Source organism: Epinephelus moara, chromosome 24, assembly GCF_006386435.1.
Source record: "Epinephelus moara isolate mb chromosome 24, YSFRI_EMoa_1.0, whole genome shotgun sequence".
NCBI classification, from domain to species: domain Eukaryota; kingdom Metazoa; phylum Chordata; class Actinopteri; order Perciformes; family Serranidae; genus Epinephelus; species Epinephelus moara.
In genome coordinates, this window is record NC_065529.1 from 6,066,333 (window position 1) to 6,091,201 (window position 24,869).

The 24,869-nt window shown below is 42.8% G+C and overlaps 3 protein-coding genes across 7 annotated transcripts in view; 2 read left to right on the plus strand and 1 right to left on the minus strand.

The window, feature by feature from the left end:
- Positions 1-5,876, plus strand: part of frmd4ba (FERM domain containing 4Ba) — a 75,907-nt gene extending 70,031 nt beyond the window's left edge. The window contains exons 20-25 of one of the 3 annotated variants that reach the window (XM_050037543.1): positions 40-169; positions 745-909; positions 1,490-2,244; positions 2,345-2,480; positions 3,462-3,607; positions 4,710-5,876. In XM_050037543.1, coding sequence (XP_049893500.1) covers positions 40-169; positions 745-909; positions 1,490-2,244; positions 2,345-2,480; positions 3,462-3,567 — 1,292 coding nt within the window. In that variant the 3' untranslated portion in view covers positions 3,568-3,607; positions 4,710-5,876. Of the gene's footprint in view, positions 1-39; positions 170-744; positions 910-1,489; positions 2,245-2,344; positions 2,481-2,851; positions 3,101-3,461; positions 3,608-4,709 lie in introns of all 3 variants that reach the window. The other 2 variants (XM_050037541.1, XM_050037542.1) reach the window with 2 other exon arrangements.
- Positions 5,877-13,261: 7,385 nt separating this feature from the next.
- On the minus strand, positions 13,262-17,860 carry arl6ip5a (ADP-ribosylation factor-like 6 interacting protein 5a). The gene is made up of 3 exons (XM_050037749.1): positions 17,612-17,860; positions 14,232-14,449; positions 13,262-13,860 (listed from the first exon to the last, which is right to left on the minus strand). Exons 1-3 carry the CDS (start codon positions 17,788-17,790, stop codon positions 13,685-13,687), a joined length of 573 nt encoding a protein of 190 aa, XP_049893706.1. The 5' UTR covers positions 17,791-17,860; the 3' UTR covers positions 13,262-13,684.
- Positions 17,861-17,931: 71 nt separating this feature from the next.
- trnt1 (tRNA nucleotidyl transferase, CCA-adding, 1) overlaps positions 17,932-24,869 on the plus strand; it is a 12,260-nt gene continuing 5,322 nt past the window's right edge. Inside the window, exons 1-6 of one of the 3 annotated variants that reach the window (XM_050037745.1) lie at positions 17,932-18,061; positions 18,257-18,386; positions 21,629-21,822; positions 23,052-23,190; positions 23,351-23,477; positions 23,596-23,789. In XM_050037745.1, the coding sequence (XP_049893702.1) occupies positions 18,257-18,386; positions 21,629-21,822; positions 23,052-23,190; positions 23,351-23,477; positions 23,596-23,789 (784 nt within the window). In that variant the 5' untranslated portion in view covers positions 17,932-18,061. Of the gene's footprint in view, positions 18,387-21,628; positions 21,823-23,051; positions 23,191-23,350; positions 23,478-23,595; positions 23,790-24,869 lie in introns of all 3 variants that reach the window. The other 2 variants (XM_050037747.1, XM_050037746.1) reach the window with 2 other exon arrangements.

The window sequence follows — 24,869 nt, forward strand, 5'->3', positions numbered from 1 at the left end:
TAGATCAGTTTTAACCAAGTAATCACTTTAATCTCCCAGATGATGAGCTCACTTCTCAGAGGCAGCGCTCCAGATCAGTCCAGTATTCCCCAAGACCACACCACGCAGAAACACTGGACATCCACTACAACAACGACAGACGGGCCAATGACCAGCATGCAGACAGCAGGTATACAGCCAGCACCGACACCTTAATTAATATTTGAATTTCCAGTGTGTCTGACGGTTGTTTTCGTAGATGCCCTAAGCACAGAGCTAGTACAGACCTGCAGGGTAGATCCAGAACTACATTCCTGCCAGTCACCTCCTCCCTACTTCTCCTGCCTCTCCAACAATCTCCCCCTTATCAGCCCAATGCACCGGCTTTAAAAATAGATGGAAAAGAACATGTCGCTGCCTGTGAAGGAGCAGACAACAATTCAAAGCTGAGAGAGGAAAAGGGAAACAGGAAAGTGGCCCTGGAAACTTAGTTTTAATGGCAGCTACTTGTGGCTGTTTACAAAATTATATGGGTGATGTGTTGCCCTCAACTTGAGAGACTTAATCTCATTTTAAAAAGTCATAACGCTTGCTGTTGCATGAAAAGAAAGATCAGTGGACTATGTAATGGCAGTCATTCAGGTGTAAGTGATGACCAAAGTGCTGCATTAAAGCAAACCCAAGGTGTTTTTTTCCCTTCAGTTTTGAGTGCAAAGAGGGTAGAGGTGCTCTGCCCTGAAAACATTGTTTTTATCTTTGTTCCAGATTAAATTACGGCCAAGTCCAGGAATCACTCCACTACGGTCACCGCGATGCCTTATCAAGCCACAGCAGCCCGTTTAAACCAGCTTCCAGACAGCCACGTGATGCCCGCAGCATGCCCCCCACCCCCCTCCTCACCCGCAACGCCTACAGCAGCACCCAGCTCAGGTAGGGTCCAGATTCATCTGTGTATTTCCCTTTTTTTGTGTGTGTGTGTTTTTTTTTACTCTCAGATATCTGCCTCATCAACAGCTCTTGGAGTGTGTCACACACCAATTATGCTCTTCACACCCTGGCTGTGCATGTGTGTGCCGTTTCCAACAAATCTATGCTATGCACTTCTATGGTCCATCTGCTGATAAATGAATAATGAGGACAAGAAAGCTGCAAGAATTGATTGATAAGTTGTCAACTAATAAATGAATCACCAACTAATTTGAATGATTTTATTAATCAAATTGACAAAAATTCTCTGATTCCAGCTTTTTAAATTTGAGTATTTTTTGGTTTCTTTACTCCTCTGTGACAGTACACTAAATATCTTTGAGGTTGTGGACAAAACAAGACATCAACATCATCATTGTGGGTTTTGGGGGAAAATAACCAACAATTTTCACCAAAACATGAATACATTTGAGAAAATATTCATTCTCATTGTAACACTTAGTCAGTTTGAAGCAAATGGGATTCTTTTCACATTTGTGTTTTGGTAAAAAGCTTTTACATTTTTTTTTTTTTACAATTGTAGATCAGAGGATGCTCCACAACATCTGCGCCAGCGTAGCGGTAGTCTCGAGTCCCAGTCTCAGTTCGTGACGGAGACCGAACCTGTTATGCCAGCCTTCACCTTGTCCCCAGCCCGACGCAGCAACAGCACAGAGGTCCTCGATGACGGCTCCTCCTACACAAGCCAGTCCAGCGTCGAGTACAGTGTCCCCGGGAACCACACCCACAGGCGCAGGGCTCGTGGCCGTCACAGAAAAGACATGTACGCCAACACGGGCAGCATGCCTAACCTTGCTCAGCCGGACACCCGCTGCTACGCCTACCAGCCACGGGCCAGACCCACCACGACGGCCTACTACGTTACAGGTTATCCCAGCTACGCAGAGCCAGAGCCTTACTCCAATGGAGTCTACATGTATGACAACGAGATGGAGGGACACTATAACGTCAATCCCTCGTACCATCACACAGCTTATCACAGCCACGACATGCACAGTCACTACGGTACCGACGAGATAGACGGCATGTCGCAGAACCCGTACGCCACACTGCGACCACCCAGGAATCGTCAGGCGCCCCGCAGCAATGAGCAGGTTGGCAAGAACATCCAGAAAGCTTTGGTGGCTGAACACCTGAGAGGCTGGTACCATCGCAACGCTGCACAGAAACAGGCGTCATACAACTACGACTACGACAGAGGCTCCCAGCACAGCCTGGGCTACCAGACCATGCCTTCACCCTACAGTCACAACAACAGGAACATCGCCTACTCCTCAGGTTAGATCACTGTATTACAGTCTCTGGTGCATTATGTTGTTGACCCTGGTTCCACATGTAGGTGGGACAGCTGCTGACTTGTACCATTTTTGTTCTGCAGTGTCCTCGGCATCCTCTAGTGGAAACTGGCACAGCCACATTAGTGGTGGTGCTATGTCGGAATATGACATGCCCATGCATGCACCGCAGTCCTACTCCTACAGTACAGCCCCCTTCAGCCACTCCGCCCACAGCAGGTGAGAAAAAAAAACTTGGCCTCAACTCGGCTCCTTATCCAATAAGCCACTCACTGATCCTCCTTATCCCCAGAGCTAAGCGCTACTGTTTAATTACCTAGAATGGATGGCAACAGAAAATATAAGCTGCTGTTTTGTTTAGTTATCCTTTACACGCAACAATACTGTGGACTGACATGTAGCCAATGTTACCTTTTCTTCAACTTCACCCTTAAGTTAGGAAATAAGAAAACATCCATCTGCTTAACATGACAGTGTGGTTCAGTAGTAGGATTATAGGATCTGTGCAGGCAGCAGTCCGTTCTTCCTCAGAGCTTAAGACTGGTTCTGCTCTCCTCCTTAACTGTCCACTGGCCCCTGCTTTCTTGTAGATATGGCGCCTCCCAGCCTTTTAAGGGTTCCTGGCACAGCCCCGATGGCCAGAGGCGCTGTGCCTTTTTTCCTGCTAGTTCTTCCTCCTCACCTTCCTCCTCCACTTCCTCCCTGCCCTCCTCCTCCTTTCCTTCCTCCTCCTATTCCCCCGGCGTTCGGGTCAGGCAGGTGGCCTCCAGCCCTGCACAGCCACAATCCTCCAGAGGGCACAGGCTCAGTAAGGTGTCCTTTACTAAAGGTAGCTCATAGTAAGTAAACAGCAACGGCCTGAGCCTGTGCGTCTGCTTCTTTCAGTTTGTCTGCACCGTGACTCCATAGTCTGCTTGTTGATGTTTTGAAGTGAACTTTGCATTTTTGAGATGTTTGACGGATTTGCCATTGTCATGTATGAATAGGTAACTGCATGGCTTCTTTAAAAAAAAAAAAAAAACTTGGCTGCCCTACTTCCTTCTCCAGCTGGCACATTGTCATCCAGTGGTCACATTTCTCTGCAGTGTGCCTTCCATAGTTTGTTTTGCCTCTGCTGTTTGCCTTCCTCATGGCCCGTGCAGAGGCTCCCTGCCCATGTGCTGCCATTCACCCCTGACCTTTGCCCCCTCTCATGTGCAGATGTGTCCCAGAGTTTGAGTGGTGGAGCTGTGATAAGATGGCGTGCCCTGCGGGGCCTTTAGAGAGATGTGGTACCGTTGCCTATGCTACTGACCAGGAAAATTAACCCCTTCCCCCCAATTATCAGTCACAGCACAGAAGAAAGGGTGAGAGACGAGAATGTAAAATTTCCCCACGTGGTTATCATGGTGATGGTGATGATTCTAACAGAAAGCTCCAAATCACGTCATATCACTCTGGTTGATTTTTGCTCTGTTTCTCTGGGTGTCTTGTGGTGGTGGGAGTGCACTTGTGCGGCAGAGCAAAAAAATGTGACCGCTGAATATTGTCGCATTTGAAGGCTGTGCCTGTGTGTATAATGTCTGTGTGCATCTGCTGTTTTGTTGGGTGAGAATGTTTGACCCTGGGTTTACTGACATTAATAAGCCTGAAACATATGAGGTAACTTCGTACATGAATGAGCCTGTTTATAACTGGTATTGACATGCTTCTTGGGTGATCAGATCACAAGTGGACAGTGCTAAATTCAAGTGTTAATGACCACCAAGACGTATTGTGACTCAGTCACTCAAAATGTTTGACAAAGTAGTCTGGGACATATTCAGAGGTCAAGGATAATGTCATCAATGCAGGACGTGGTGGTTGTTTTGGTGCATTAACACTCTATAACTATTTTACTACAACTTGGACAAAGTGTCGGGTGACCATCCACTGTTTGCCCTATGGAAGAAGATATGTTGAATTCTACAGACAACGATATCTGCAGCTGTACCAACACAACTGTGAGCATGCTAATAAGCAGCTAGCAAGAGTGTGGATGCAATAACTGTGCGTTGGGCCCCTTGACTTGTGGTCAGCTAGAGACGCATGATTGACAAAGGTGTGAGCGGCAGCGTATCGGCTGTCCACTTGTGTTTGGATCACTGAAACACGTTATTACAAAGGCTGTACCCAACTGCCTCCATGTCTGCAGCTGCCTGTACTGAAGAGCAAAGTGAAAGCGAAGAATGCTTACTAAGCTCCTACTTTCAGGGTGCAGCCCCGAGTTACTATCATGTATAAACAGGCTCAATGTTTCTTGTATGTCTTTTATTTAGTTTCCTGATCTTGACACGACAAAGCTGAAATATGACCCAATGGGTTGGACAGCCCAGGGTTAATTCATTCTAAACTCATGGTTAACCAGTCACAAGCTACACTCAGTTTGCCACTTGTCTAATGTGTTCCCATCTTGTGTGTTTGTTACAGGTCCTACATAGATGTCAGCCAAATGGACTCACACATCAGTAACCAAATGCACACTAACCTGGAGCCAGAGGACCAGATTTACTGGCATGAAGACTCAAAACCAGGAACAATAGTGTAGTTGCCTATTTGTCATGGTGCTGTATGATTTTTTTCACCCTGACAAGTTGTCATTGTGCCTTAGACTGCACTTACCTGTTTCTCTGTATAAGAGGATCCAAAGAATGAAGGAACTTAACCTCTGTGGGATTCGGCGTGTAAAGGAAATGAAGTCCTCTCATTTTCTGTTCTCTTGAACGCATTTGCCAAACTGACCCACAACCTTGCGTTTAAATCATAACCCCATGAGAGTGTCTTCATGTCTGGATTGCAAGTGTTTGTGGTGATGGCACTTGTGCACTGAAACTATACCAGGACCTGCTGTGGACTGTGCAGTATAGCCAAAGGGAATGTGGATTAAACTTCTCCAGTGTTCCTCTGTAGAGATTCGGGCTTCACAAACCAAGGACTAGGACTGTTTCTGTGAGAGGATACTGAGCCGCAGTAAACAATGCTCTGCCACACACATACACACACGTATGAACACTGTAACTATGAAGGATTGGACAAAGAGTGATGAGGACATTATCAAAATGAAGGATTGGACTCGTTAAAAATGAGTCAAAAAGATGGCTACTTCCTGGAACATTCTGCAGTCACCAGATACAGTTTTATCACAGCATAGCTTCTAACTACCACACTGTGCTCCAGTTTGTCATTGACCAAGTATTGAATCTATCTTACTGTCAGTACTTACGACACAATTGAGCCAAGTGCTTCTGTCACCACTTGAGTATTATCAGAAGTCAACAACTTTGATATCACTGCCACATCTGATCAGTTACTGCAGGAAGACAGAAAATCCACTTTTGTGTTTGTTTTTTTTACTTTATTTTAACATGGTTATTTCATCCATGCTGGAAATCATGGACTGGTGCTCCCAATTTCTCTCAAGAGAATGAAGCTGTATGTAAATGTTGGTATTGTAAATACACTGGTTCCGTCTTTTTTTAGAGCATTTTTATGTATTTGAAAAGCATGTAATATATAGTAAGCAATTGTTGTTAAGCTGGTTCTTAGTAATTTGTATAATTGCATTTGTTTGAATTAAAAAAATCAGCATTTGAATCAGTACAATTTGTAGATCATATTTATGAATAAGAATAGCAGTAAGTATGCACCAAATTATCGGCCAAGCTGCGTAATTGACTGCTTTCACTTTGCTGACTGCCATCAGCCTATCGGCAAATAATTCACTGATGGCAGTGGCCGATGTTTTTCTGTTGTGTCATCTATTTGGCGTTGTTTAGGCCAAAGCACAGTCTTCCTTGGTTCAACTTCAGGATGAAAGGATGTGGTAAATTCGTCATCGATGAGTCAGGGTAAGCGCTCAGTTGCTTCCCTGCTAATGCTACAGGGAGAAACAAGTTTGTGTTGAAACTGGCAGGAGAAGAGCTAGTTAAAGCTAACTGCTGGTGGCCCGAACTAACAGCTAACTGGAGGCTGCACTGAGTGACATTATGATGCGTTCAAGCTCTATTCAGTATAAATGAGTATTGGGTGAAGGTAAAATGGAACGTTCAAATGTTATCTTGTAAAATTTTAATTTTGGCGAGAAACTTGGTTGTTTAAGGAGAAATTTGTTGGTTTTCCCCAGCAATATAAATATTAGAGAGATAATTATGATACATATATATATATATATATATATATATATAGTAGTATGAAATAAGGTTACATTCAAAGTTGCCTCACAAATTTGTATCGTTGGATTTGTGCTAATTTAAAGGTAGTGTAATGATGGGCTGAATGGCTTAAACGCAGTTCAATTTTTTTTTTATAATGAAGATTTCTTTGTTTCCCTCACACAAAACGGGGAACAAATAACAACAGTAAAATAAACAATGACAACAACAAAAAAGATATCTGCTAATGGCTGAATTGTTATTTACAGTATCTGCCCCAAATCTCACATGGTGCAATCCTAGCATACAGACTTTGAATCTTCTCAGGGAAATTTAATCAAACAACAAAGTCCCGTCCATATGAGCGCAGGAAAACAGGATTTAAACCCAAATCCATTAAATTAGGTAATTGAACGTCTGTTCAGCCGGTTCAGTTAATGCAATGGGGTTTGAAGAAAGTACAGTGATTGTCACCACTTACAGAAGAAAACAACCTAAAGTCTCTCATTTACATTTTATTGCTCTGAAGAACAGGCTTTGTCACAGTGGCTTCGGAGGCGGTCTTGGTCAACTGGAACACATAAAATACATTCTCCACATATAAATGGTCTGCGGTGCATTCAAGGAAGCAGATTATAGTTGGAAAGATAACTGCAGAGTACTCCCTACAGCCCATTTTTTCAGTTTTGTTTTTTGTATTGTTCTTCAAGCTTGTAAGAATGAATGCTGAGCTGCAATCAGTCACGATGAGAGCTAATTATGAAGAAATTATCTGCTTTTAGAAATGGTCTCCTGCTGCAGAGCTCTGTCGCTCTGCTGTATGTTCCCACCACCCGCTGTGTCACCAGGCTGGTTTTCTGTTCCCTTAAGCCATAAACCGACCAAACCAGTCTTTAAAAGCTGTCACACCCATTATGGGCTATAACCTGTTCTTCTGTCCTCCCTGCGAATGACAAGCTAGTGTTTATTGCACCAAACCCTCCCTGTAGGCCTCCTCGTTATTCAAGTCTGCTGTACACATGCATTCCCTCCCCCGTAGATTCCGCTTTAACCCTTCACCTCCTTTCCCTCCCTTCCTTCCCCAGCCGGGACACGTTTTCTACCGCTAGAAGAGTATCCTGCCTCTGCTCGCCTCTTTATGAAGGCCACAGTTGAGCAGCTCTACTTGCTCGCAGTGCCCTGGCAGTGTTTTGCTTCTTGAGCGCGCTCAGGGGAGGTCTCAGACACTTCCAGCTCCTCAGCTTTACCCGAGGCGATGAGAGGGGGAGTGCTCTGTATCCAGCTGTCTCCCTCTGTCTCTGCTGCTTCACACCAGCTGCAGCCAGACATCAGGCGAGGCTGCTCCAGCTGACGCTCCACTACATAAACAATAGGCTCTTATGTACTTTCCCCTCATTAAAAACACCACACACAAATCTCTGATAAGGAGAGGAGCAGGTCAGGGCTGGGTGTTAGACTTTGATACTTTGATACTTACGGTACTTAAATATGACCATAACACTGTATCAGAAAAAGTACAGAAAGCTTTCATCAAACATCTGGTCACACTCGTGGTCTTGTTTAATTGTTCTTTGAACAGAGAGTTACCAATTCAAATTTGCTCTAATCAACAGGGCTCCTGCTGATCCTTAAAAAGTAATTAAAGGCACTGAGTTGATCAGTGTAAGAATAAGGTCTTTATTGGTATTAAATGTCTTTGATGAGTCATTCAGAAGTAGTTAAAGTGTCAAAGTGAATCCTTTTTTCCAACGTTGCATTGTAAAATCTCAAAGTAATTGCTAACATCTATTTTTAGTTTCTATGCAATTTACCAAATGCCTCTTGCGGTAACGTCATGGAGATTTGGATAGCCGAACCAGCAACACTCATATTTTGTTTCAGGCTGGGATGCTCAATGCAGAGGACTGAACCCTGGACTGAACTCTGGACGACATGGAGAAGTGCTTATTTGACAAAAAATGCCTTTCTAACCGAGACATCGTGCATACGAGACTTGGTGTATTTCATGCAAAAAGTTTTTCACTCTGCATGATGGGAATCAAAGCAGTGGAATCTCACATGCAGAGTGAGAAACAAAATCTCCAAGAGAACTCGCCAACAAATGCCAGGTATCTCCCAGTTTTGTGTTACAATCAACATTTGGATAAAATTGTCCCAAGCCCAAGGTTACTGATGTCTGTCTATGTTTTTTCCCCCACCAGTTTTAGTTATTGTAAAATTGTAAAAGGAGTGGCATTAAAAAAGTATTTTAAAATGTAAACTATAACTTGCCTTAAGCTGTAGGAACCCACTATCAATAATTCTATGGTAACATTGATTGAAATCACGTGTGATGTGAGAGGTGTTGCTCATAGTGATGAGAATTACTGCCTGACTCAGTTCCCCTCAGATCTCCAGAGCGTTTAGCATCTTTCAGCTCATTGTTTTGGTTTTACGGTCCGCAACTTGTTGGTTCTGTCTCACCATTCTCATCAGCCCCATTTTCAGTGGCAGCAGGCAGCTGTTGTGGCAAAAAGGCTCTAATACACCAACTGTATGCTAGCTGCCCAGCACCAAACAGACAGGGTTAGCAACTAGCTAACAAACACAGTGTAGCATTTAGCAGCTTAAGAGCCAGATATTCCCCTCAGGAGCTGGACTCCTCAGAGCTAAAAAGAGAGTGACTTGAATTCATTAGGCGGACAATAATACTACGCTAAATGCAAACTAACGTTGCCTGGTGTATGCTAACACTTTAGCCATAGCTTTTTGAAGTGATATAAATGACACAGTTGGTATTTATGGGAAACACCTACAAAATGTCACATCCTTTTACACCAAGGGGGAAAACACCACATTAGCTACCATGCTAAAGAGTTGTTGCTGTGTGCACATAAAAAAACCCTAAAAGATCCAGAGTTACATGGTGGCCTTTTTTTTCAACCTGGGACTTGTTTTCCCCATGTATGTGTCTGTGATGAATGGGAGCAGCATTTTTTTGAAACTGGTCAAGTACTGAGTGAGAGCAAACACCCAGGGCATGTTCGCACCTTCAGTTTACGTCTAGTCAAAGTTCTTGTTTTTGCCACTGACAAGGTCATTGAAAAGGTCCCTACAACGAAGACCTTTTTATGAAAGAGTAAGATCTGTTGTGTATCAAGCAGATTGTGGGAAATACATATATTTCAGGTGAAGAATGAAAGAGAGACGTTCTGCCAACTTTGATGGCGTCGTTATTTGGAGACATGAAAACACGTGTCTGCCATTGGGCATCTCCCAATAGACACTGAACCCCTAAACACCCTATCACCACCCTGTGGCGACAACCGGTAACAACACGGCACCCCAAAGCAGCACTGGATCCAAAGCAGCACTGTCACATGCTCTCCTGTCATACATACACCACAAGATCCTTTTTGTTTAACCAGAAACAGCCCCAAAATTGCCATCGCCAAACCCACCAGACTCCATTTAAATAAACAGTAATTTTGTCATGGTAAACACACTTCATACGAAGTTGACAGATGCAAAATAAAACTCACTAAAGCCATCTTGGTTTATCTCTCCACTGTTCCAACAATCACCAACTCTGGTTTGGTTTAAACAAAAACCCTTAACTCACCAAGTTAGATGTGAAAATATTCTGGCTCTATACACACTAAAATTACTGTTTATTTGAATGGAGTCTGGTGGGGTTTGGCGGTGGCGATAACGGGGCTGTTTCTGGCTAAACAAATAATCGATATTGTATTTTCTTCTGCCCCCTAGTGGCGAAAAAATCCCTTAAAGCTGCTTTAAATCAAATTAAAGTCAAATGAGCTCTGCCAATCATATGCATGTGTGCGTGTTTAAACATCAGCATTTGAGACTTTTTTGTCAATTGCAAAAAGGTTTTTGTAGACAAACATAAAACAAGTATTGTTTTGGTATCTGTGCTCAAAGTTTGGCTTTGAATCAGCAATAGTGTTGCATACATTTTATCAGTACCCACAGAGCAGATAGGTGTCACATGTCAGCCCTGTCATAGGGCTCAGCCAAGCTCAGATTAAAGTGGCTGTTGTGCCGTGGCTTCCCCGGGATCAGCACACTTACCTTGATCCAGGGAGTAATGGCTCTGACAAGTTATGAGGGGTGAATAGTTGGATTAACTGGCTGGTCACATGGGCTAATACAGATGACCTTCTATGGAGGAGGCAGTGAAAGCAGTGCGGGTGTGCTGGAAGGTTGAAGCACTTCTCATTAGGATACAGCAGACTGCAAAGGTCCCTGCGGGTCATCGTTAATGTGTCACATGATCAGCTGTAGTGTAGGTCGAAGCAGCCAGATCTGCTGACTGACGGGCTGTTTGAGTTATGAGGCGAGCTAACCAGCTTGGCCAGCCAAAAGCCAAAGCCTCTCAGGCAAGCTGAGGGATGGAGGGGTCAACCCAAAGGCAGCATGTTGTCAAAGTGTGCATGACCAAACAACATAAGTATACTAGATGACTCCCTGTCCCACGCCTTTGTGTTGTGGAAACTAAACATGAGGAAGATGTTGCAAGTCAAATGCCTGCACAGGGAGAACTGTGCTTTTACTTAGCAGCTCGTGCAAAAACAGTACACAGGTTTATTTTTGTGTCACATCACTTCTGTTGCCTCACTGAAGATTACCTTCAGAAGCAGTTATTTCCAAATGACAAGTTAGTTAAGTGTTAAGTGATTCATACAAAAACACCTAGAGAGGATAAGTGTTGTTTTGTGTGTGTAACTTCCTCTCCTGGATTACACGTCTGTTGAGGAGAAAACACCAAAGATACACACCTGTTGGGTGTGAAGCAGCAGCACACGCGTGTTGGTAGGATCCGTACGGCAGCTGCAGCTGAACAAGAGCTTCCACTGTGCCCTTGGAGACATGACTTTACTTGAGTTTATTGCCACCAGTGCTTGTGTTCACTCCTCCAAGTTGCACAATGTGGATGGAGATGAGGCGCCGCGGGAAAGGACATAAATCACTACTGTAGCAGGGTGTTGGGTGGGTGGGGGGGGGGGTTGCTCAAGTCAAAGTTAAAGCTGCGAGCCACTGGAATACTGTTACACCTCAGTGCGCAGAGGTCATCTTAAGGGTCTGTTTAAAAAAAAATACCATGCATACCTCACAGAGAAATGATGCCTCCTGAAATGGATTTTAAAAGCTGAGGGTTAACACTTTGTTTGAAAAACCAGCACTTTAAAGTGATTACTATTTTTATTGCCTATCATTCTTATCTTCATGTTTCCCCCAGTCCTTACATGCTGTCACTTAAAGACAAAATAACAGAGCATTGTGTTCCATGTGGATTCTCGTTATCTGCAGTCAATTTCAAATGGAATCCAATAAAGAAAAAACAGCTGAAGTAGCTGACACAGCGACTAACTCGGGTTTGGAGAATGACTGCAGATGAATCCACTCCGTCAGCTCTCCACGCTTTAATCTACTGCAGCCCACTGATTAGCATTGGGGTAAGTGGAGAGGAGAGTGAAGTTAGCCAATCCATCACCCAGGGGGCACTGTCAAGATTAAACAGTCAGAGGTGCAGGAGGAATACTGATGGCCGTGGGTTAGGACCTCACACTCCTTTGATGTCTTCGTTTCAAATATTGACACAGAGATCAGTGTTTGGACTCGCATGTATTTCATAGCTCGAGACAAAGCAGTGCTTTGATCTGCATGGACATGCGGTTGGTCACTTTCAACTGTATACTTAAAGGTCCAGTGTGTAAGATTTAGGGTGAATCTAATGGTGAGGACTGCAGATTGGAAACAGCTAAAACTTCTCCTGGTTAGAATTCCTTAAGTGTTTACTGTTCAGGAGGTTTTCATCAGGAGTCAGATTATGCTGAGAGGTCTCATGCTCTCCAAAACCAACAGACCCAGGGATATACACCACTACAAACACTGAATAAAGCAGTCACGTTTCTCCTACACTGTTTGTGTGTCCAGATGTTCAGGGGTTTTTTTTTACCAGGAGCCAAATTATCTGCAGATGTCTCTTCCTCACCAAAACAAACCAGTAGATTCCATTTATTCCTAGCATACAAAAATGGAGCCAAAATCTCCCACATACGGCCCTTGCCATCTTGCACCACTGTCTGCACAGTAGAGATCTCCACGTTATTAAGTTCCCGCCCATGCACTTGTCCGGCCAATCGCAAGCAGCTCCACTGAACGCCAGCACACCTGATGGCACACACAGCTGTGAATCGTGTCGTCAGATCCCCTTCCAAATAACTAATTAAAACCAAACTTATCAGAAAAACAAACACTTGAACAAACATCAGCGTTATGAGAGCTACCTAAAATAACAGAAACCATCTTTGGAAGAAAGTTATTGGATGTGTACTTTGAGTTTTTGGTTTGTTACATGTCGCATCCCTTATCATGGAGGGGGCGGGGTTTATGACCTAAGCTGCAGCCAGCCACCAGGGGGCAACTGAGATATTGTGGCTTCACTTTTGAGGCGCTGTCCTGTCATCCATCTTTATATTCAGCCTGTGGTAAAAACACTGAATAAAGCAGTTTCATGTTAAAAATATCAGTACTTTCCCGACACTGTTTGTCACAGAGGGGTTTCTAACTACGGTGGCCGACGCAAATGGCCCTATATAGCGCCAGTGTTTGGTTTGTCCGCTCTGGGCCACTGTAGAAGCATGGCAGTGAAAGTGTAGATATAAACAGCTCATTCCAAGATAAGGAAAACATGATGATTCTTAGTTTCAAGTGATTAGACAATAAATAAAACATACTTATTATATTATATTTCATTTCTGCCAATATATCCCCTTCAATCCTACACACTGGATTTTATGTGAGAAGAAAAACTCGACACAGTCCAGCTTTTAGTGGGCACTTTTTTCGTCTTTGTTAGAAATCAACACTTGCATTTGCTTTCACATTTTTAGCCGAGCGTAAACTGGCAGGACCGACGGCTGTTCTGTTCTGAAACTTATTAAACACAGATTTCTTACAGTCTGCAGCTGCGCTGCACAGGAACACTGACACATTGCATAGCAGAGATGTGAGGTGCACTCATTGCTGTTTAAGAAAAGTGCCCTGACAAGTTCTGGGTGGAGTGACAGATACCCTGAGGTTAAGATAAAGCCCTTCTGATGACAAGCTGTCTTTTCAAAACAAACACACGGTTGAAAACATCATATGTGAAACAAACATGAAGAGGTTTAGACTGAGACGTGCACAGATAATCCAAAGAAAAAAAGTCAAGCTGCTTCAGCCAGAAGAACACGTGTGCATTAAGTCCGATCACTCCTTCAGTTTTCCCTCCAGAAAGCTCTGGATTTTTTGTAAGTTGTCCTCTTGCTGACCAAGAGCCTCCAGCAAAATCCCCATGGGTGACCTCTTCAGTCCGGCTCCTTCTATCTTGTTCTCCAGTTTATTCTTCATGTTGCGCAGGCGAAAGGAAGCATGTGCAAATATCACTGAAAAGCAGATGGGAAAGTGACTGTTAGTGTTTTCAATGTTTGGCAAAAACAAACCTATAAACTGTTGTTCAAGTCAAACTATAAGAACATCAGTCTCAGAGAATCTGAAAGTTCAATCCAAGACATGTTTTACTGATTTTAAAACGAACAGTGTTGCCTTAAGTTCATTTCATATTTCAAATGCACTGATCATGATACTCTAACTAGATATCTACTATGTCATACAACATATTTAATCAGCTAATAACATTCATATTAGTCTGTTTACAGTCTTGCCAAAATAATATTGCCCCAGCAGATATAAATTAAATGTATGTGATACAAATTCTCTTTCTAGCAAATGTTCAACCTCCCCATCTTAAACTTACAAGCCAGAGGTAAAGTGATTGCAGACATAAACACCATGACGCTCCCCAGCATTGAGATTAAGATGTAGCTGGCCACCATGACAGCGATCACAAACGCTGTGGGATTCTGTCTCTTAAAGTTGCTGATCACAGCTCTGTTCTCTCCGGCCCAAACTGAACCCAGGAAGACGGTCGACACCACGGCCATGGCTGTGAACATCCCCAGAGGGTTCAGGAACCTGCAGGGCAGCAACACAACACACAAGAGCAGAGGGGTCAGCACAAGACTGCTCTTCTACAACTGGAGCACAGTGTGTGTGTGGTCACTGGCTCCACCAAGTGGTTAGATGTTGTTTGTACAACAACAAGACGCCTTTAGTGTAGTATCACAGACTGTTACTGTGCAAATGAAACAGAACCACAGATTAATAAATGAGTATTTTTTAGGCAAAAATACCAGGATTTGCTGTTTCAAAACTTCAGTAATTTAGTTCTGACACACACAAAAAAATAAAAAGAACCATATATTGTAGGTAGTGTATTCATTGCAGGCATGTACATCAACATTGACTGTTGTATTGTCCCTGCAGACACCTTGGATAGAAAAGCTTTGTGGGATAAATCCAGTCTGGCATGACTGCTGTGATGTCATCAGGCCAAGTTAATGACCTCAGTGTGTGTGGCCTGTCCCACTCAGTTAAACTTATTCAGGCTCTCTTTGAGCTATTTGGCTTCACAAGCATTGGTGATCCTGGATAACAGGGCTCAAAAAGCTGAAGAAAACTCAAAGAAAACAAGGCTGGATCAAAGTACACGTGATCCGAAAATGCTGCATGAATAAAGCAATTACAGTGTGCAGATAGTCCTCCTTTATCACCACCTGCCAATAGGACAATTTGTCTGATATATTTAAGACCTTATACAAAAAAAATCCACTAAAAATTTCCCTCAAAGTTGCCTGAATTTCTTCTGCAACAAATGATACTGATTGCCAAAACAGTATATATTGAACAATATGCTGTATTAGGGCTCAACAATAAGGATTGCTCGATTGCAAAGGAGTGAACCATCTCGCTTCCTTCTCATCTCTGCTGAGAGCTGCAGATGTGCAGTACCGATCAGGCACTTGAGGAGAAAATGGCACGGTGATGGGGAATAAAGACAAAGTTTATGAGCTGAAGCGCAAGCGAGCATTTCAGTTATCCTGGAAACAGAAGTTTGGCTGGATACATCCTGTACACCAGGGATACCCACTCTCAAAGAGCCAGTTAATAAACAAACATTAATATTATATAGCATTTATTTATATATATAACTACTGAATTGCCTGTTTTAAACCTTTCAACATCTGCTCTATGCAGGGATGTTTGTAGGATCTGAAGACATCTGGGGCTTATGGTGCGTTCCAGGCAGGCTTTTGAACTTGTAAGTCACGACTTCAAGTCACGAGTTACGACTTTGTAGCGTTCCAGGAAAGTTACGGCAAACTGCCAGTTACTTCCTGTTTAACGTTGAACATGGCAAACCGTATGTTTGTGCTTCCCCAATATTTCTATCGCCAAAGATGCCTGCTCCTTGCTTATTTGAGCGAAACGGAGGAGGAAAACAGTGCACAAGGTCACAGATGCCATTATACTTTTTAGTTTACGTTATCTGTGTGTTTGGAAACGTATTTTGTATTGATTATTCTTGCACTGGAAACCAGCTGTTAGAGCGGCTGCCAATAATGCGTTAACATTAGGGTTACTTTATGTCTATTTCTCACCATGTATCACCTGCATCAACACCGCATCCATAGGGCTGCCATTGTTATTTAGAGGAGTAAGGTAATTGGTTTAGAGGGCTGTGTGACGTCAGAAAGCGTAACTGGGAGTACATCGATCTGGTACGAGTTCATGGGTGGGAAGTTACGGGTTTGACTGCCGTTCCAGTGCACTTTCACGGGTTACAGGTTGTGAAAACACGAGTTACGGGTTGCCTGGAACGCACCATAAGAACAGATGTTCCTCCTCTGATACTTTTTTAATGCACTCCGTCACCTTATTTAGATTCAAAGTACAAAAAAATAAAAAATACTGGCGGGCCACTCCGCACACTATGGTGGGCCACATTTGGCACGTGGGCCCTAGGTTGAGTATCACTTCCCTATATCTCCTTTATCTGCCTCTATTTTTAAAACAAACATCAGGTGACCAACATGGCATGTCCCTTTACATGTGACTTCATATTGATTACAGAGTCAAAAGATTTGACATCTGCATATCTTTTTCAGACACACACACACACACACACACACACACACACACACACAGTGAATGTGCCAACACAGCAAAAAGAGCTTCTTCTTCATTGGGAAACACTGTGAGACTATTATAAACAGAAGAGGTCCATGCAGAGGCCCATTGAACTGTTAACAAACTGGATATCAACCTTAGGTTTTATGAAACAAGTAAACTGAATGTGTCAAAGTTCAGCCTTGTTGGTTTAGGGGTCATGAATGATGACTCAGGACTGACTCATTGAGAAATTTTCCAATGCTGGGTGATCTGCCTACTCAGGGGTACAGGGGCAGCTGATTAAACTGCTGTTTTCTCACAGCTGTGCAATCTGCAGTGCAACAGCTGACAAGACAAAGGGCTTATGAGGCCTTCATGACCATAGCAACGGTATGTCATCATACCGGTCAGTAGATGGACCATGACAGGGCATGACTATTTTTAGTATGCTGGGCTTTAGATGGAACAAAGTGCCAACTGGAGCCAAGATACCTCCTAGATGAGAGATTTAACCCTTTGATCCCTGTTCTGATTGAATCTAATTTTGTATCTACGTTATCAGAAAGCAGACTGGTTCATCAGGCAGTCTGCAGTAGTCTAGATAGCTTGTAACGTTACTTGTATTTCAGGCCTATGGAAATTTTGATTTTGGCTCATGTGTATGAGTCAAGGCCCATCAGTGGTTGCAGACTCCTCTTTTTATTTTCATGTCAGTCTGCGCTTCCACGTCACAGGGGCCTCATGTCATCATATATGAATCTTAACACTTTAATATTATTAATGAACGAAAAAGTTTCAGACTTTGTTCGTACACAACAAGCACAAACTGGATAAAAGTTGCTAACTTGGATTCCCATGAGAGAGAGTGGAGAGTTCACAGTGACAGAACATCAGTGCATCACATGATAGCTTGACAGCTGGCACATCCTTCCGTTCATCCTCCTCCTCACATTAACGAAGTCTACATCCTGTCTGTGCCCTTGTTTTTAATCCTTTTACAGCAGGCTACATACAACTAACATTCAGGGCAGAAACGTCAATGAACAACCTGAACAATGAACACTAGCGGTCAACTACCAAATGAACACTACTGTATTAATGTCATGTTATTTGCATGTAACTTACCCGACAACGAGGAAAACAACGATGGCCAAAGCTAAATAATTTGTTTGATAATAAAGCAGGTTGTTGACAACCCTGTTGTTCCATTTCGCCAAGTCTTTGGAGTCCGGTTTAGCGAATCTTTCCGAGCCGGGGAAGAAGTCGTCCCATGGTCTGAGCGGCGTCAGCTCCACTTTAGCCATTAGCCTCCTGCTCACCTAACTGTTCTGACACCAACAGTACCAGCTCATCAGCCGGAAAAAACACCAACAGACAACCTACATTCTCGCGAGAAACTAATGACAGCACATGCCTTTAAACCACGCCCCGTGAGCTGATGAAACCTCACGCTATTGGCCAGCAACTGCACGATATCGAAACACTTCCTGTAAAGCTTCACAGCAGAGAAGGTTGTAAGGAATGGATAACTAACGTTACGCTGTCCAGTTATAAAGTCTTCTGTTATAGTAGCAGGTCAGTTCTGTCTGTTATGTTTGGTGAGTCTGAACTGACATGTTGACGTTGCTCACGAGCTGCCAGTGTGTGAGCCGTGTGCCAAGCGCACGCGGACCGCTAAAGCTCGCGAGCATGACTTCAGTGATATGTAACGTTAGCTAACTCGATAAAAGCTCAAACAGGCACCTGACGACGTTTTTGTTGTTTGTACAGATGTGGTGCAGAATATTGAGTCCTCGGATTGTTGGTAGAACAGGTTTCTGTTGGAGGAGTCTCTTCACTATGCAGCTGAAAACCAGTGAGTTCCAGTCTCTGTTCACTGAAGGACTGAATGGACTAGCAGGTGAGTTGCAGCTGTGACCAGACACCTGACCAGTTATGGTCACTTACAGCTCTACCCTTCTACACTTGTTGTCTCAGAGACAGTGGGAGTAAAAGTAGTTAGTGTTTCACAAATGAGGGAGATTTGAAAGAAGAAATTTAAACGTTTGAGAGGGAGCAAGAAAGTTCAAAATGATCTGATTTTTACATCAATACTTTGATGAGTTCATATAAGCATATTTTGTCAACGCTTAATTTTCAATGAAATAATCAGAGCAAGACCGATTATTTGGCCAGGTAGGTATTGGCTCATTGCAATACAATATCAGCATATGTGTCGCCTTCAACAACAGTTAACACACCACAGAAACGTGTGTGTGTGTGTGTGTGTGTGTGTGTGTGTGACAGTTTGCCCACCACAGAGCACTGGCATGTTTGTTTTCTACTGTGAAATGTCCCTCTTAAGTTCTGTAAAGGGATCCTTTTCAGAAATGTCTGTGTATGTTGTGTGTTACTACATCCACACAGTAGTACATGAGATGGATAATCTGTGGGAAAAATCATGTTTCTCTGCCTCCTCTTAGTGCTTCTAATGGCATTTGCTAGAATCCACCAAGACTGAGAAATGATTGACACTTGTGTCTGTGCCGCAAAGCAATACGATTACCTTGATAAACCACCTAAAAAAAGTATAATCTGCAGTAACATGAATGCATGAAGGCCAAGAAAAATAACGACACTAATGTTACCCCACTGGAGCGGCACGGTGGTGTGGTGGTTAGCACTGTCGCCTCACAGCAAGAGGGTTGCCGGTTCGATCCCGGGTGTGGGAGCCCTTCTGTGCGGAGTTTGCATGTTCTCCCCGTGTCAGCGTGGGTTCTCTCCGGGCACTCCGGCTTCCTCCCACAGTCCAAAGACATGCAGATTGGGGACTAGGTTAATTGATAACTCTAAATTGTCCGTAGGTGTGAATGTGAGCGTGAATGGTTGTTTGTCTCTATGTGTCAGCCCTGCGATAGTCTGGCGACCTGTCCAGGGTGTACCCCGCCTCTCACCCAATGTCAGCTGGGATAGGCTCCAGCCCCCCCCCCGCGACACTCAAGAGGATGAAGCGGTTAGAAAATGAATGAATGAATGAATGTTACCCCACTGAATCCCTGTCCTTGTTCAGTGTCACCTCAGTCATTATAGCGATGTTTCAGTGTGTCACAGTACCATCACTGTAGGAGATGCACTGAACTCAGGTGAAGAAGAACATTATTTTTTGATGCAAAGATTAGCACAGTAGCAGGAATGTAGCACAACATGGAAGCGAAAGCAGTGCTCTGTTGATTCAAACGTGAACATGAAAAAATAAATGTCCCTGAAAACAATGAATAATCTAGACAAACAATCATGATCTCAATATTGCTCAGAATACTCATGATTATCATTTGGCCCAAGAAGATTCTGTTACTGCATTTCCTATTTCTTGCCTCAAATGTTCTCAGAAACGTATTTTAGTGTTCTATTTGGGTGTAAAATAAGATGGTTTCCTCTGGCTGGTGGGCGCTGCTTCGTTTGGGCTCGACTGTTTCCAATACCCCCACTAAAATATGTTTCTGAAAACATTGAGACAAGTAGGCAATGCAGTAACATACTCCTGATTCACATATGATCAGTGCTGCCTAGTTTGACAGTTAGACTGTAGTTCAGGAGCAGTGATTGACATGATCGACAGCTGCCTTAGAGACTCCTCGGTTCTGATTGGTTGTTTTCCTTCAGTTGTGACGTAATCTTGCAAATGCCATTAGAAGCGCTAAGAGGAGGAGACAGAGGGACATGATTTTTTCCACAGATTATCTGTCTCATTTACTTCTGTCAGGATATAGTGACATTTCCATCAACTATGACAAGAAGTTATTTTTATAAAAGTTATAACTGCAGCTTTAATTTTAAAAAAAGTGCTTCGATGTTGTTAGCTGATTTTTGTAACCCCTTAATATCAACACCAGTGTCTGCCTCAAAAATCCAGTGTTGGTCAAGCTCTATGAAATCCAAAGCTAAAGGCCATGTCATAAAGCTCACTCAATCCTAAATATTGTTCTGAAAAGACAATTTTAAATTGCTTTGCCATTTTACTGTTTTGAGCTCTAAAAGAGCCGGAGGCCTAAAGGGGTACCTCAGCTTTGTAGCATTGCACCTTCATAAAGCACTGCGCCAGAGACAGATGATGCCACAGAGGCCAGAATATTCTGACTTTTATTGCCAAGTATGGGTCAAATGCCAAAAAAAATCTGGATCCTACATTTTCCATAATGCAACCAAGAAAATTGTTTTGTTGGACCTTTTTTGTCTGGTAACTATAAATGGCTTTTTTACTGTACACCTCCAGTTTAGAACGCAGATTCTGTGAATTCTTTTTGTCCAGCTGAAATAATCCAGATGAATATGTCCACACCATAGACTGTATGATAAAAATGGACGACATGACAGCTCCCTAAAAGTGAAGCCAAAACATCTCAATCACCCCGTGGTGGCTGGTGCTGGCTATCATAAAACCTGCCACCTTTATGTTAGCGGATGGGTTATGGTCCAAACTAAAAACTCAAAGAACACGTCAAATAAAGTTTTCTCATAGATGGTGTTTGTTTTAATTAGTTATTTGATGCTATTAAAGGGGGATTTTACAACATGATTGACAGCTGTGTGTGCCAGTTGGTGTGCTTGAGTTGAGTGGGCAGGAACCTGATACTGCGGACATCGCTAATGTGCAGACTCTGGCTCCACATGATGTCACTAGCGCAGCATGGCAGTGGCCATATCCAGGATATTTTGGCTTCTTTTTTGTTCAGTGGGTGTATTTAGAGACACGTAGTCTATCTTTATACACAGTATATGGTCCACACACACCGTGGGACCCAATGATTTTAGGGTTGTTGGTTTAAATACCACTTTACACTCATTTTTAGCCTAAAACACATTTCCAAAGCTGCTCTGTAAGTAATCAATAGTCCTTCTTGTTTAAGTGAAAAATCAACAGGCAGAGTAAAAAACACTTTATGGCTAATTGGCAAAGTGAAAACAGCAGTAAGAATATATAAAGGGGTAAAACAATAATTTAAGTTTTTTGTTTTTGTTGATTCGTGACAATTGATTTCATTATCTTGGAAAGTTTCTTCTCTGACTCTGTCCCTGCAGGTATGACTCACTTAACCAGAAAGACTGTTAGTGCCTGTCTAAAAAGTTTCCCACCTGCTTTAAGTTTGTATTTGTTCTTTCCAGTGGTGTTTGAGAAGCACCAGCATGAGCTGAGGATAGCTGGAGGCGCTGTGCGAGACCTGCTGTCAGGGAAGCGGCCTGAAGATGTGGACTTTGCCACCACAGCTACTCCAGAGGAGATGAAACAAATGTTCCAAAAAGCTGGCATCAGGATGATCAACAATAAAGGAGAGAAGCATGGGACCATTACAGCAAGAGTAAGAGGCTGTCTGAGCAGGCGGGATGTAGCTGTAGTTTGCTTTTTTTCCCTTTAAATCACTGTTTGGAAGATTTAAAGACTACTTAAACTGTCTGCAGCTAGGTTCTCTACTTTCATAGAAGAATAGCAAAGTCAGTGGGTGACAAATAGTCCATACTGCTTTCAAAAAATTATGTTTCAAAGCTTGGCGAGGCAACCAAGGCATTGGTTTTAAAAAAGGACAAGTTATTGGTGCAGACTATTCGACGGTAATTTTAGGGGAGACAAAGTCATAGAGTAAAATGACTGAAGATATTGATCATCAGATCATCCGTTGATGAATGTTCCTTTATACATGAATAAACATGATCAAGTCAGCTGGATTTCAGTTACATAAAAGTGTATTTATGTAACTATTTATGTAAATGTTTACATCTGATGACCAGATTGATTCATATTTCTATGAGGAAAGGTACTGTTCTGCTTTCACAGAGGGTGAGTCATCATGAGTCACGCATTATCAATTATCTGAGTAGTGGAACACAATACGACAGACCGGCTGAGGGATGACAGAACAGGAGGGTTTCCTTCTGTCTCATACAAATCACCTGTAATATTTCTCTTCAGTAGATTTACACTAAATTGATTCTCAAAAACATAGAACAAAGCACATCCTGTTTAAGTACAATATGGAACACGTCTTTCAGTTTCCAGTTACGGGATTATTTAGTGTTTTTCAGGACAGTTAGCAACCCTAACATGACCACAGATGTTAAACCCATAGACTTCAAAGTGAATACGAACATACTACATTCATATAAAATATGATGGTACAGAAAGATGGCAACAGTGATAAAAAGATCATTGTAATTGGTTTTGTTGTTGGGCTACCCAGTTGCATCCTGGGAAGCTGTTAGCATTTTCTTCTTTCATGTGCAATCAATCTGATCGACCATAAGCAGCCCATTAAGGAAGCTCTACTTCTGGTTTATTTGTTTATTCCTGGAATATGTAAATAATGGGTCTACTGAGCAGAGGTTGAGCACTGGAATATATGGCTCCATAAGGTTTGATGAATATAAAAATCCTACAGTGTTCAAATCGAATAGGGTGGCTTTACTTTTCAAATATACCTGAGTAAGTTTACTGATTTCATGTATATGTCAATGGGATTGTCTCCCAGCAGCGTGAGTGCAGTTTGCTGTGCCTCTAATCATCTGTGTTTTGTTTACTGGACATCTTTCACAGCTAAACAATGAGAACTTTGAGGTGACCACGTTGCGAGTGGATGTTCAGACAGACGGACGCCATGCAGAGGTGGAATTCACCACTGACTGGCAGAAAGACGCTGAGCGGAGAGACCTCACCATCAATTCCATGTTTTTAGGTACTGGTGTGTTCAATGACTCACCTCTGTGTTTGCTCGTGTTGTGGAGCTGCCCAGCATGTGGTATCAGTTCAGGAGACATTGTCACTTATTTTATTACATTTATTACACTTGTGTCAGACTTCTTTATTATGTTTCGTTGACTTTTCCCCTCTCACAGGGCTTGATGGCACATTGTATGACTATTTCAAAGGATATGAAGACCTGCAGAACCGTAAAGTTCGGTTTGTTGGCAGTGCTGATCAAAGAATCAAAGAGGACTACTTAAGAATACTGCGGTATTTTCGGTGAGTTGCCTCATTTAACTTCAAACTTAGCATAAATAGAAAGCCAAAGAAAAAAATCATTGTTCCTATTTGTTTGACACTAAAGCTCTTTACCTCAATTGTCTCATTTCACTTCAAGTTTCTACGGAAGGGTGGCCTCGGAGCCTGATAATCACGAGCCTGAGACGCTGGCTTCTATTAGGGAAAACAGTCGTGGACTTGCAGCAATATCAGGAGAACGGATTTGGCAGGAACTAAAGAAGATGGTTGTTGGTAACCATGCTGCTCATCTGCTGGAGCTGATGTACAGTCTGGAACTGGCCCAGTACATAGGTGAGAGGGTAGGCAAGGAACAAAAGATTTTAAAGTATGTTTTCCTGGCATGTGAGGGGAAAATATATGAAGGATAATATGAGACATAACAATGGTCCCCAGCTGTATTCAGGCCAGGGACATTCTGATTCATGGCTAGCCTCTTAAACGGAGGCTTGGATTTTTTGAAGTGGGGTTGTATTAGGTAATTATTTACAATCATTGTGTTACCTTACAGTATGTGTTGGTTGGCATGCTCACAGTTTGGAGAACTAGGCTGAAGTTGCAACATGGAAGCTAAGCAATCTACTGCTGTAGATAGGGGACAGCAGCAAAACATATTATGGCCACCCAAAAAAGTTTCACCTAAAAAATCAAAAATAGTTTTAGTGTATGCTATGTTGAGAGTATTTGCCACTGCTTCACCTTTCTGTCAGACAGCCCGTTCAGACGGGGAAGCTGCTAACAGCTTCATTTCCTCATCTATGCTCTCGTCAAAGCCACCAGACTCCATTGACAAAAAAAAAGTAATTTTAGCTCACTGAATATGGGAGGTGCTGGTCCTACCGCTGCCTCAATCAGTTGGATTGTTTTGTGACTTTGGTGTATCCAGACTAATCCTTTTAAACGCTAAAGTAACACAGTAACACAAACAAAAATAATTGATCAAGTCAGCAGTAGACCAGGGGCCTGTATCACGAAGCAGGATTAATGTCTTAGTGAGGTAACTTCAGGGTTAACCCTGGGTTTTTCGGTCTCACGAAGCCGGTTCAGTTCTTATCGGGGTAGATCACCATGGTAACTTACTCTGAATGGCTATCCTGCTCCGGAGCAGGGTAAGTTCAGGGTTGAATCTGATCCTATAAAAAGCACCACCCACTGGCCAATCAGCTGTTTGGAAAAAAATGACTCCGCTGACAGAAATGCAGCCCAGTCATGACGGGAAGTTTAATTAATTTGATTGATTTTGATTTGAAAGTTTATTTTGAACATTTAAAAAAAGAAAAGAAAGCAACAACCACAGACAATGAAAAGATTATTCAAAAAGGAGTGGAAAGAAGGCGAACTTTCATCCCACCCCTTCATAAGAAAGAAACTGAT